Source organism: Vipera ursinii (assembly GCF_947247035.1).
Source record: "Vipera ursinii genome assembly, chromosome: 4".
NCBI lineage: Eukaryota > Metazoa > Chordata > Lepidosauria > Squamata > Viperidae > Vipera > Vipera ursinii.
Genome location: NC_139514.1, coordinates 23755967 through 23768144, shown reverse-complemented (window position 1 = coordinate 23768144; position 12178 = coordinate 23755967). Strand labels below are relative to the sequence as shown.

Below are 12178 nucleotides of genomic sequence, written 5' to 3'. Positions count from 1 at the left end.
GCTTCAAAGTGTTGGACCAGGGATGAAGTTTGTTCTCCTTTTCTGAGTGAGTTTTTGTGCTCTTCAATGCGTGCACTTATTCTTCTGTTGGTCTGTCCGATGTATGTGGTGGGACAGGTGGAGCATGGGATTTCGTATACTCCTTGGTTTTCTAAGCCAATTATGTCCTTGGGGTTTCTTAGGATGGTGGATATTTTTCTGTCTGTGTAGAATGCTGTTTTGATGTTGTGTTTTTGGAGGACCTTGCTGATTCTGTCTGTGGTCCCTTTTAAGTATGGGAGGAGGGCTTTGCCATTTTCTTGTTCTCTGTCTTGGGTTTTTGTGGGTGTCTCACTTCGGATTAAGTTGGTAATCGTGTTTCTTTGGAATCCATATATATATATATACACACATACACACACATACATATGCACACAGAGAGAGAGAGAGTGAGAGTGAGAGTGAGAGTGAGAGAGAGAGAGAGAGAGAGAGAGAGAGAGAGAGAGAGAGAGAGAGAGAGCGCAGGATGAAAATCAACCCCCAGTGCAACTAGAATGGAATAACAGATTTGATCTGCAATATATCAAGCATACCATGTCTTAGATAATAATAACTGAAAACTGCTTCAATTTATATTATATTGTCAGTGCTAGAGAACTAGTAGTGCCACTGCAGTCTTTTAAGGCTTCTAAATAAACTCTCAAGTATAAGAAAAGTTAAAGTAGTCTGCAAATGTTTACTATTAAGACAGAGCATAAGGATATTGAACTTTGAAACAGCCACCCTTCAATATTGATGAAATTTCTTCTGAAAAGTATCAGATGCATTTGATTGGATTTTCTTTTGACTTCTTTGATGAGGAAGGTCTTTGTAATATTTTGTCTCCACTGACTCTATCAAGGAAATTCTGAAGGATTTTTTTTTCTGGAGAAAAATGGAAAGAAGATTATCATTTACACCTGAAGAACCAGACAAAATAAATGCTATTAATTATTTCTCATTTGGAGTATGGATTGGTTGTCAGAGCTTTGCCTAGATGTCATATTAAAATAAATCTCTGTATTTAATACATTTTTTAAAAAATGCAAATTACTGAGGAAGAGTTGACAAAAATTAATGATTAGGAAGGGATTAACACTTTTTTTTCTTGCTGTGGTACTTACGAAAATTATTCCTCTAATCATGGTATTTGTCACAGTGTGAGATTTCTATTAAAAGTCAATTATATCAATAGGACAGTTTAGTTTAAATCAAAGTAGGAAAGGGCTTAAATTATAAAACTGTATTCCCACATTTACTATATTGCCCATTATTCCCTGCCCTCAGCCAACACACACTAGCTATCCAAATTTCTGTAATAATCTAAAAGTTTGAGTCTCACTAAGGTACAGTGGAGAGCTATAACAAAGTAATACTTCTCACATTAATTCAGTTTTTTTCATATATACCAAAGGGCTTCCAATTATCAGGCATGAAGACATCCATACTTCCAAACAGGATCTGCCATCAGTCTCTTGCCAGATCCATTACTGCTTCTCCCTGTCTGTTCACTTGGCAATCAACATCTCCCCTAAGGTCAGATGATTCCACTGAGCTACATGTATCAAGTAATCCAGATGCTAATATTGTTTTTCCTGAAAAGATCGCTAAGATCTTAGAATTAAATTAATATGAATAATTAGACATTGTTGCTCAAGTATACTAGGAGTTAATAATCCTGAAGATGCCTGAAGATAGGTAAACCATTCCCAAACAACCCAGGTGACATCCGCAAAACCCAAACTCAAACATTATTTTAAAATCAATGCTTTCAAATTCTTAATTCTGATGTCTCACATCACTTTATATGAAAATGGTGCAGCTTTTAATATAAACAATTACCTTTTAACACTCTTAATATTCATTTGTTGGGCCATGGTGTCTGCCATATTAAAAGATGGTTGTCTCCTACCTTGTATGTTTTATGTTTATTTAGGTGAGCAACAGATCCAGGGCTTGAGAGAAACTTTGCAAATGGAACAATTAAAAAACTTACTATGTAAATAAAAGGGACTTTTTTTTAAGATGAGTTATTCCTGGATATACTGTATAGGCGTATGGGTGGGCATAAGGTTGTCTTTTGTGTGTGTGTGTGGGTTGGTGGGTGCATATGTGAGGGAAAACATTACAAACAACAACATCAACAACAACAATAATAACAATAGAGTTGGAAGGGACCTTGGAGGTCTTCTAGTCCAACCCCCTCTTCAGGCAGGAAACCCTATACTACAGGTTTCAAACTCTCTGTGTCATGTGACATTTTGCAATGTATAGTGACTTTTTTCACATTGCTGGAGCTGGGGTGGGCACGGCCTCCTCCACATGATGCAGTTTGACACCCCTGCCCGATACCATTTCAGACAAATGGTTGTCCAGTCTCTTCTTAAAAACTTCCAAACACAAAGTCTTATCATATTTAACATTATCAAGTCCTATACAAAATTCTCTTTTTTTTGTATCACCTACCTGGCTTAGGAGCTCTTTCCACATATTCTTTAATTTCTTCTGGATCTACAGAATTCAGAACTGATAGGATATCAAGATAATCATTTCCAAAATCCTTCTGATAGGTGGACAGGTGTTTGCTATGTTCGTGATTCCAGATCTGAGCAATTGTCATTGAAGGCACTATTGCAGGCAAAGCAGTTAACAGTCACGTCAAACTAGAAAGCAACAAAACTATTGTCTTTCTGTTTCTCCATGTCACAAAATCTTATGCCCCTCCTTCATAAGAAGTGGCATGTTATTGCCCGCATATGCTCTCTTCTCTTATAATTATAGGCCTTGAATCTGTGGGAATCTAAAACTGTATTTGTCCACTGTAAAACTGAGTAGAGTACTACTTTAGTTCCCTTAAGAACGATACTCTTAGAGTAATCCAAGGAGAAGATGCCTGGAAGAATGAGGAGCAACGTAATGGACTGGTGATCTTCTGCCAGGAGAGTAGGAATACTTGCAACATGATGGTGACTAGCATTCTTTAGCTCAGAGCTGGAGCACATATGCTTATTTCCCCCCCACACACACACACACACAAACACCGCCCAGCACTTATTCTGTGTCTCCTGAAGTTTGGTGACAAATCTGATTAAAACCTCATTTCTCTCTTTCTTTCCTTTTATTACAATAAGGGACAAAATGGGTCGTGTAGAGTCCATGAAATTTAACATAGAACTATTTCACACCTTAGGTTATAGATATTGAATATTAGCCTAAAAATCTGATCTCTGCCCATTCTGTCCACTGCATCTGTGATCATTGGGAGCTGGAAAGAAAACTCTTAACAATGGAAGAAAAAACCTGCATAGTTCATTTATGACACTATATAGTTCAGCTGTAGAAAAACACTGCTTACCAGCACCTTTGACCGGAATTTTACGTTTTGCGTTACATCCATATTTCCAAGTAAAGTCCATTAATTCAGGTGCACAGACTTGTGGCTGATAATGGCGCCTGACTTCAGTATCTGGCGGCTTTGGCAGTAATGTTTTCCAATCTGGAGGGACAGCAACATCATCCCTTGGAGCACCTGAAAAGATTTAATAATAGTATTATTGTGAAAGGGATGGGGAAGGGGTATTAAGTGAAAAGCAAATGGCAGAAAATTATTTCAACTGCAGTCTTAGAAACACTTGAAAGCAAATCCTATTGATCTCACCAAGGCTCAAACTGAATGATGGTACCCTACCAAATACCCCACATGTATTTCACCACAAATTCACATTATAAATGTTTAATGCATGACTTTGTCCAAGAATTCTTCTTTTCAAGTACTCCAGGGTTACACCCTGATAGGAGTTCAGTGTGCAATTACTTTTTATAATCTCCTACTAATATTTTAATCAGAAAGTTTTCTGGGGATATTTTCAGCTATTAGTCAAAACTTTTCATGTGTACTTCGTACATGTTTCAAGAGAAGGAAGGAAGCACAATGTTTACCTGGTTGTATTCCTAAATAATCTCTTGTGTATACTGTTTTGTACTGCTTCTTTAGTACCTCCTCCAAATCTTGTTTCCTAAAAGGTTTTGTCCATGGTGAAAAGCTATCTGTAGGTAATGCTGCTTCTTCTCGAGGCAGTTGCCATATGAGGAAACGCTTAAAAAATGGAAAGAAGAAAATGATAAAGAACAAAAACTTTGATTTTTTTAAAGAATCCATCCAAATGTGCTTTCAATTATGTCTTTTTACAGCATTTTAATTTTTTGTCATCTTTCTAAAAGATGCCTGTGATCATAAATATTATTTATATCTTCCATAACTCTGAACTGCTTCTTTTAAATTTTTATCAGTAAAAGGAAAAAAAGGCTGACAAAGAACATGGTGGCTGGACAGCATCAAAGCTGAAACCAGCAAGAGCACAGAACAACTTAAAGAAGCAGTGTGTGATTGGAAGCCGTGGAGAGACCTGGCCAAGAGTCGGACGTGACTGAATGGATAACATCATCATCAACAACTGAGCACATATGTATTAGAAGAGCAATTTTGGGCCACTGACTTTTTTTTAGGCAGAGAATCTTGTTTCTAAAAAGCTTTCCTAGCTTCTTTCCTGCCCTACTTAAACTCTACAACTGCCCCTGTCTCCTTTGGGGAAATTTTCATACACCATGTATACCTGTATACTATGAAATGATAAATACAATTTTGTACTCCAGTAAAATAATTGGTGAACAATTGTCTGGGTACACATTTAGCATTATAGATAAACCTTGAGTTTACAACAGCTATTGGGACTGGAATTGCTAACTGATGTGGCTATAAGCTGTGATGTAATGTGACTACATCACTCAGCAATGCCAATCCAGGCTGTCCTGTTGATGTCATATCCCTAGACATGTGGGTCATTAAGTAGAAAGTGGAGAAGTTGCCCAGGAAGGGCTGTGGGGGTGCGGTGGGGAGAGGAGGCCTAGCACAGGCCACACAAGAGTCAGAGAAAGGGTGCTTGGTGTGATGAGAGCTCAAAAATGCCAGGGAACGAGGGCTCAGCTGCATGCAATTGCAGGGAGGACGTGGGAAAAGGAGTGTGTGTGTGTGTGTGTGTGTGTGTGTGTGTACACAATTTAAGGGACGCCAAGGAAAGAGGGCACAGTGTGCATGCAATCTCTGAGAGGCCATGGAGAGAGCATGCAGGGTGTGTGCAATCACAGGGAGGCCATGGAAAAAGGGTACAGGGTGCAAGCATGTTTGCAATCCTAGGGAGGCCAGGGGAAGAGGGTGTGAGGTGCATGTGATCACAGAGAGACCAGGAGACAGTATCATGCATAAGATCATAAGAAGTCCATGGAAAGGATACAGGGTTCGTGCATGCATAAGGGAGACCAAGGAAAGAGGATGCAGGATGTATGCATGCATAGAATAGCAGTGAGGCCATGGAAAGAGGGTGTGGTGTGCATGCATATGTGTATGCAAGTACAGGGAGGCTATGGAAAGAGGGCAGGGGTGTGTGCAAGTGAAGAAAGGCTGGTGAGGGAGGCTTAACCCAGTGACCATCCCTGTCAGCTTTCCCATTGATTTTCTAGGGAAACCGGCAAGGAAGGTTGTAAACGGGGATCACATGATCTCAGAGTACTTGGCAACCAGTTGTAAGTGCAAACAAGTTGCCAAGCACCCAAACTGCCATCACATGACTGTGGGGTTTTTGCAATAGCCATATCTTCAGGGACTGGTCATAAGTCCCTTTGTTCAGCACCATCAAAACTTCAGTGATTTCTAAACGCACGGTTGTTAACAGACTTGCCATAAATGATGCTACACACATACCTGGCTCTGTGCATATAATTTTTTGTTAAAAAGCAGTAAAGTTTGAATGGAGAAAGGTTTTAATTTTTTGCCCTGAGTGTAATTCTAATCAGAACTGAAGGCTTCACACTTGGTGGAAATATCATGAGACTCCATAAAACTCAGTGATAAATAAATACATATAAAATTGGACACTAAATTCAGGCAATGCAAAGCAATAGAAATAAATTCTATGCAAAGTGTAATAGCAAGAGTGGAGCATACTATTAAAATATCTGCATCCTTATGAATTTGGTTAATTTTATAATGGATAATTTTAGTTAGAATATGATTATTATATCTATGACCCTGTATTCAGCTCTGGGAAGTGGGGGGAGGAAGGGGGGTGGTTTGGGGTGGGTGGGTTTTGGGGATATGTATTGTAATTTTTTTTTAACTCTTTAATAAAAAATATATATCTGCATCCTTTACAAGGCTCACATGGTTGTTTTGCATATTGTTCACATCTCTAGATGCAGATAGATATGTGTATATAGCCAATTCACTCTACTGGCACTTTTCAGTTCAGTGGAAGTGTTGTCTGTAGGCGCAAATTTAAGTGCAGAAAAAAAGGAAGTCTTGAAGCATATAAGCCTGGCCTGTAATAATAATAATAATAATAAGAATAATAATAATAATAATAATAATAATAATAATAATAATAATAATAAGAAGAAGAAGAAGAAGAAGAAGAAGAAGAAGAAGAAGAAGAAGAAGAAGAAGAAGAAGTAGTTGTTGGAAGGGACCTTGGAGGTCATCTAGTCCAACCCCCTGCTCAGGCAGGAAACCCTATACCATTTCAGACAAATGGCTGGCCAGTCTCTTCTTAAAAACTTCCAGTGTTGGATCTGTAAGCAGATCCAGCTGTTTTAACACGTCAAAGACATTTCAAATGCTTTTCACAACTCTATTAAATATTTCTTATAACTAAGCCTTTCCCTTCTTCAAAACCAAGTTATCATATATCCAAAATCATCAAAAATTTAAATATGAACCATAAGTAAGACGCTTTTGAAATAACAATAACTTGAACCAACAATAACTTGAATCCTACTTCTCCAGGTTGAGGATTGTTCCTGTCCTTTACTGTCACAAACCCGTTCGTTATAGGTTCTGCCTTGGAATATGGCTTCCAGCAGAATTCATCTCTGTAGATACTTTTTGCAGTCGGTTCATCTACTTGAAAGGGAATGACGTGTCCTGTCCCTGCTCTGGCACTGCAAGAAACAAGACAATGTCAATGACCTGAACCTACACCTATCTCTAATTCTACTCAACATCTTTTTTCAATAAAGTGTATCTAAACATCATATGAGTTCTTATTAAATAAATAGGCTCATAAGAAACTGACTTGATACCATAAGTTTATCTAGTTTGTTATTGTCTTCATTAACATCCCCCAACCTAACTCTCCTGGTGTGTTGGGAATTCCCACTCAGTATGGCCATGGGCAACTCAGCTAAAGGATGAAATATTTGCAAACCAGATGACCATGATCCAGGAAATACAACACCATGACAACTACCCTGACATCAACTGAGAATCAGTGGGAATTATTGAATGCAGACTATGAAAGGATGACAATAACTGGGATAAAAGCAAGCTAGGAAACTGTAGTCTATAAAATTATATGCTGTAAAAAAGAGGAGTTGTTAGAACATGGACATAGACCCATGAAACTAAATACAAAAATATTCAAGACTGATAAAAGAAACTATTTTTGCAATACAAAGGGTGGAATTGGGTGGAACAGAGTGCTAGATTAAATGAACAGAGGTCTCTTGATAGATTGTTTAGTAAAACAAATGATTGGTAGGACTGGTGAACCAGTCTTTCTTTCTCTTCTATAGCAGATTCACATATGGATCATAAGATCTGCAATCAAGGGTTATGTAATACTTGGGCTGTATATAATGCTAAGCCACTATACAGGTTATTTCCATCTAGCTGAGCATCTTGTTTAGCAAACCCTAGATTAGAAAATCTTGGTTTAGTGATCTATCTATGTACATGCAGCTATGATTTTAATTTTCTAGCCAGTCTTGAAATTTTTTAAAAATGTAATTTCGTTGGCACAGAGTTTTAACAGGAAAAACTTATTACAACAATGGATTTTGTCTTGGGAATTTCTTAAAGGCAGAGAATGGCTAGCATAGTAGTAGATTTATTCTAGCGTTTCTACTTGATAGTAGATAATTTATTGAAACAGTGTCCTCTGAGGTGTGACTAGCCATTAGGATACAAGGATACCTTATCAATGAGGCCAAAACATTGGCAATAAAATAGCCTTCTGTCTGTCTTTCTGGCTTTATATCAACAACATCTGATATATATTATAGCAACAGAATCTTCAAATGGGCAGAGAATTAGCTGAAGACTAAAAGCATATTTTCATGAGATATATATCTTCTAGAAAACAAATTTAGGACTGGCTATCCTACTTGATTTATTTATAGTCTATTCCTATGTATAAATATTTCTCCTTTCCAAGGGAAATAAATCTAGATAGCCCATAATTTGAACTTTTGACCACTTGGGAAATTGGTAAACCTATGAATATACTGGAAAGTTTGTATGACATATTACAATTTTTCTTATACCTGTATATATCTGCAATAAATGATATGAAAATACTATAGATATTTTGATTCACAGTAATCAAAAGCTATTTGGGCTGAATGTTAAAAAATCTAGCTGATGCTATTTTCAATGGCATATTACATGAAAATAAGATGATCCAGACTCTGGAAATGTGTATCATGGAAAAATTCATAAACTGAGGATGTTTCTCTCTCAAGAGGAGTTTTAGAATCAACATTCCTGGCTAAAAAATTGTCAACCCTAAACAAAATATGTTCCACTAAGAAGTAAGGACTTTATTTCCATCCACATCTGGGTCATAAGGATCTAGAAGAGCATTATGAGTTTTTTATATTACCTCCACACTGTAATTTACATGTTTAAACTAGCTAATTCTATTCCAGAAAAATAGTTCTGATTGAAAATATGTTTCCAATTTGAAAATAACATACCCTGAATTTACAGGGGGGGAAATTACATTTTATGTGGACTTTTTGTTGAAATAAACTGTATCTATTATGACAAACAGCAGATGTGAGAGGATAATCTTTGGCAAGAAATGAGCATGGCAATCTTGCTCAGAGCCGGTTCTAAACTAGAAACTTATGTGGTATATTTTTCTTCAGAAGAGACGTGGCTTAAACCCACTTAAAAACAACAACATGAGGGATGTATCATTTGGATTCTGAAAATATTAATTTAACCTATTTTAAAAGCTTAAGATGGGTGGAAATTGTAATTACACACTCGTTTGGTGCAAAAAATATAGATAAAATAAAAGGAAACAGAATTGTTCTCAATCTAAATAGTCTCCAGCACACATAAAACATGAAAAATCTTAAAACTAGTCTCATATGCCACCAGAAAAAAATAACATAAACTTTTAAGAAACAGGTTAATAAAAGAAAATAAGAATGTTTCAAAAGAAATCAATAAACCAAACATAATTAAAAAGTTTAAATCAGTTAAATTAGTATATTCTTACCAATCTGCTTCAGGGTCTGTTGTAGATTTAAAGACAAAATCATGTTTCATTGTCGATTCATAAGGATCCCACTTTAGTCTACCTACTAAAAACAGTATCTGTTAAGTGCTAATCATTTTAATAGTCCCTAAAGTTTCTTGTCTTACTAACCAAGAATGAACAAAATTATGGTTAGGCAACAGATCTTTCCAAAAGTCTTGGCATCGATGGGAATTACTTATCAAAGTAAATGGCAAATTGGGTGGGGAATCTGGATCAGGTCTCTGATAGACAAAGAAACAGTATCTGTCTCCACATTATAATTTTCATCCAGTTCATTTTTCTCCCACCCAAAGGTACTATTTACTTTCATCATACTATTAATAATAATTGAACAGCTTCGTATAACAGTAATAACTTATCTACCACCTCTAAAGAAAAAAAGAAAACACTTACGGTTTAACAAATTGAAGAAAATCTCTTTTCTGCATTTCTTTTTCTGTTTTTCATTGCCAACTGGCAATTATAGAACCTTTACTACACAACATTCAGGCTTCTCACCTAACTTGTTTTAAAGTAACGGTATCACAGAGGCTTTCTTCTCTTCATCAAAGTGACAGAAACTCATTCATTCATTCATTCAATTCATTCATTCATTCATATTTCTTTCTAGCATTTTTCACAAATGCAGGGTCCACTTTTGAGGGATCAATTGAATGTTGACCCATTGTTAAATCAGAAAGTGACTGACAGGCTTGTTGCTGGAGCTTGACATTGTGGGCTGAGAGATAATGACCCAAAGTCACCCAGCCGATTTTCATGCCTAACTGTATCTCCTAACTGTACCCATCACAGTTCCAGAAATGGAGGGGAGTGGGGATAGAAAAAAGCTATGAAAATGGCTCACAGGATGCCACAATAAATGCGTTCCTCTTTAAAGTGCCACACGTATCATTGTTGCTTTTGTAAGAGTAATCTAAAACAGGTAGACCTTACACGTTTTCCTTCTCTAACTTGAGATCTTCCAATGGAATTGCAGTGACCAAACTTCCTTGAAGCAGTAACCTCTCCAATTCCAGAACACTCTTACGATCCCCATTCGGAATATGCTCTTTTTGCTCTGTTTGGCTTATTCTGTTTCCCTGCACTCACCTGGCACTTCAGGCCAAAGGCAAACACAAGGCAAATGCAGATATTGCGCCTTTTCCTCACTGTAAGTATTACTCAGACCAAGAGATTCTTGTTACAATGCAGGCCTCATACCTGACTATGTCAGCTCTACTGCAAGAAAATATATTTTGGTTCAAATATTGCACTATGCCATGGCTTGCAGAGCCATGCTTGGTTAGAATATAATTGTATTCTAAACCAGCAACAAGATTTGGACACTTCCAATGCCTGGGTGAAGTCCCCCGACGATTTACATTCAACGCAACAAACCACATTGTAACGTTATGCAAAGGTGCACAATCTGAATTCACAGAGCTTACACTGGAGAGTTGGGCAATGAATTCTTGCCTGTTACAGTACAGATGGTCCGCAACTTACGATCATTTGGTTAGTGACTGTTCAAAGTTACAACGGCATTGAAAAAAGTGACTTATGACTGTTTTCACATTTACAACTGTTGCAGCATCCCCAGTCGTGCAATCAAAATTTGGATGCTTGGCGGCTGGCTTATATTTATGAGAGTTGCAGTATCCCAGGTCATGAGATCACCTTTTGCTACCTTCTGACAAGCAAAGTCAATGGGAAAGCCAAATTCACTTTACAACTGTGTTACTAATTTAACAACCACAGTGATTTAACAACTGTGGCAAGAAAGGTTGTAAAAGGGGACAAAATTCACTTAACAACTGTCTCGCTTAGCAACAGAAATTTTGGGCTATTGAATAACCACACTGAGAGGTGTCAAACATTGTTCTAGGCCTTGGTTTGGCATTTTTGTCTACCCATCGAGTCCTTACCAAGGACCTGGGATAGGTAGATGCGGATGTTTGAATTGATGGTATTACCGATATCCTCGCAGGATGGAAGCAGTTCCTAGTAAGGCCAACTTTTACAATTGACTGATGGCGAATTTGTCAATGCCAATTGTGTTCAAGTGGTGCTCCAGTTGTCTTGGGATTGTACCCAAAGCACCTATTACTATTGGTACTACCCTGACCTGCCTTTGCCACAGGCGTTCTATTTCTATGTATAGGTCTTTGTATTTTGTTATCTTCTCCAGTTCTTTCTTGTCTATTCTGCTGTCTGCATTATTATGATTGTTATTATCACCCTCGCCTCCAGCATTCCTCGTATTCTCAAGAGTTTAGAGGCGCACTTTCCAAGCTCCCCAAGGCGCAGACCCACTCCCGATGGCGGCGCTCGGATCTCCCCGCTTCTTCCCTCCCTCCAAGGCGGCCCGAGAAGGATTCTCACCAGCAGGCGGCGGCGGCGCTGTTCGCGCAGACCTGGGTCTCCATGGTGGTGCGCCGGGAAGGGACGCGGGAGGCGCTGGGGCGGCCCCATTAATCGGGGGAAGGACAGCGTTCTTATCGCGTTCCGGGAACTGCATACGGGTGGGTTAGTCCAACTCGGCCTCCGCCTGGCTCTGGAGCAGGGAAGAATTGGGAAAGGAGACGGGGGTTGGAGGGTGGGGGAAGGCCGTCCTGTCACTGAGCCGCTGTCAAGCGGGAGACGCAATTAAACCCTGCTGCCTGCCTCCTTCCCTGCGCCCGGCAGACCTGCCGGTTGCCCAGACACCACTTTTGCGATTGTGACCCAGGGAGCGAGCAGGCTGCACCCTTTTCCCGCCGGCTTGGGCAGAGCTCTGGGGAACGACCGCGCTGGGGATG

General features: G+C 38.6%; 1 protein-coding gene across 1 annotated transcript; it reads right to left on the bottom strand.

The window, feature by feature from the left end:
• Nucleotides 1-708: 708 nt before the first annotated feature.
• On the bottom strand, nt 709-11898 carry TEX26 (testis expressed 26; the record flags this gene model as incomplete). The annotated part of the gene is made up of 7 exons (XM_083361577.1): nt 709-903; nt 2485-2646; nt 3374-3547; nt 3958-4114; nt 6849-7011; nt 9360-9444; nt 11763-11898. 7 exons carry the CDS (start codon nt 11896-11898, stop codon nt 797-799), a joined length of 984 nt encoding a protein of 327 aa, XP_083217703.1. The 3' UTR covers nt 709-796.
• Between the last annotated feature and the right edge of the window lie 280 nt (nt 11899-12178).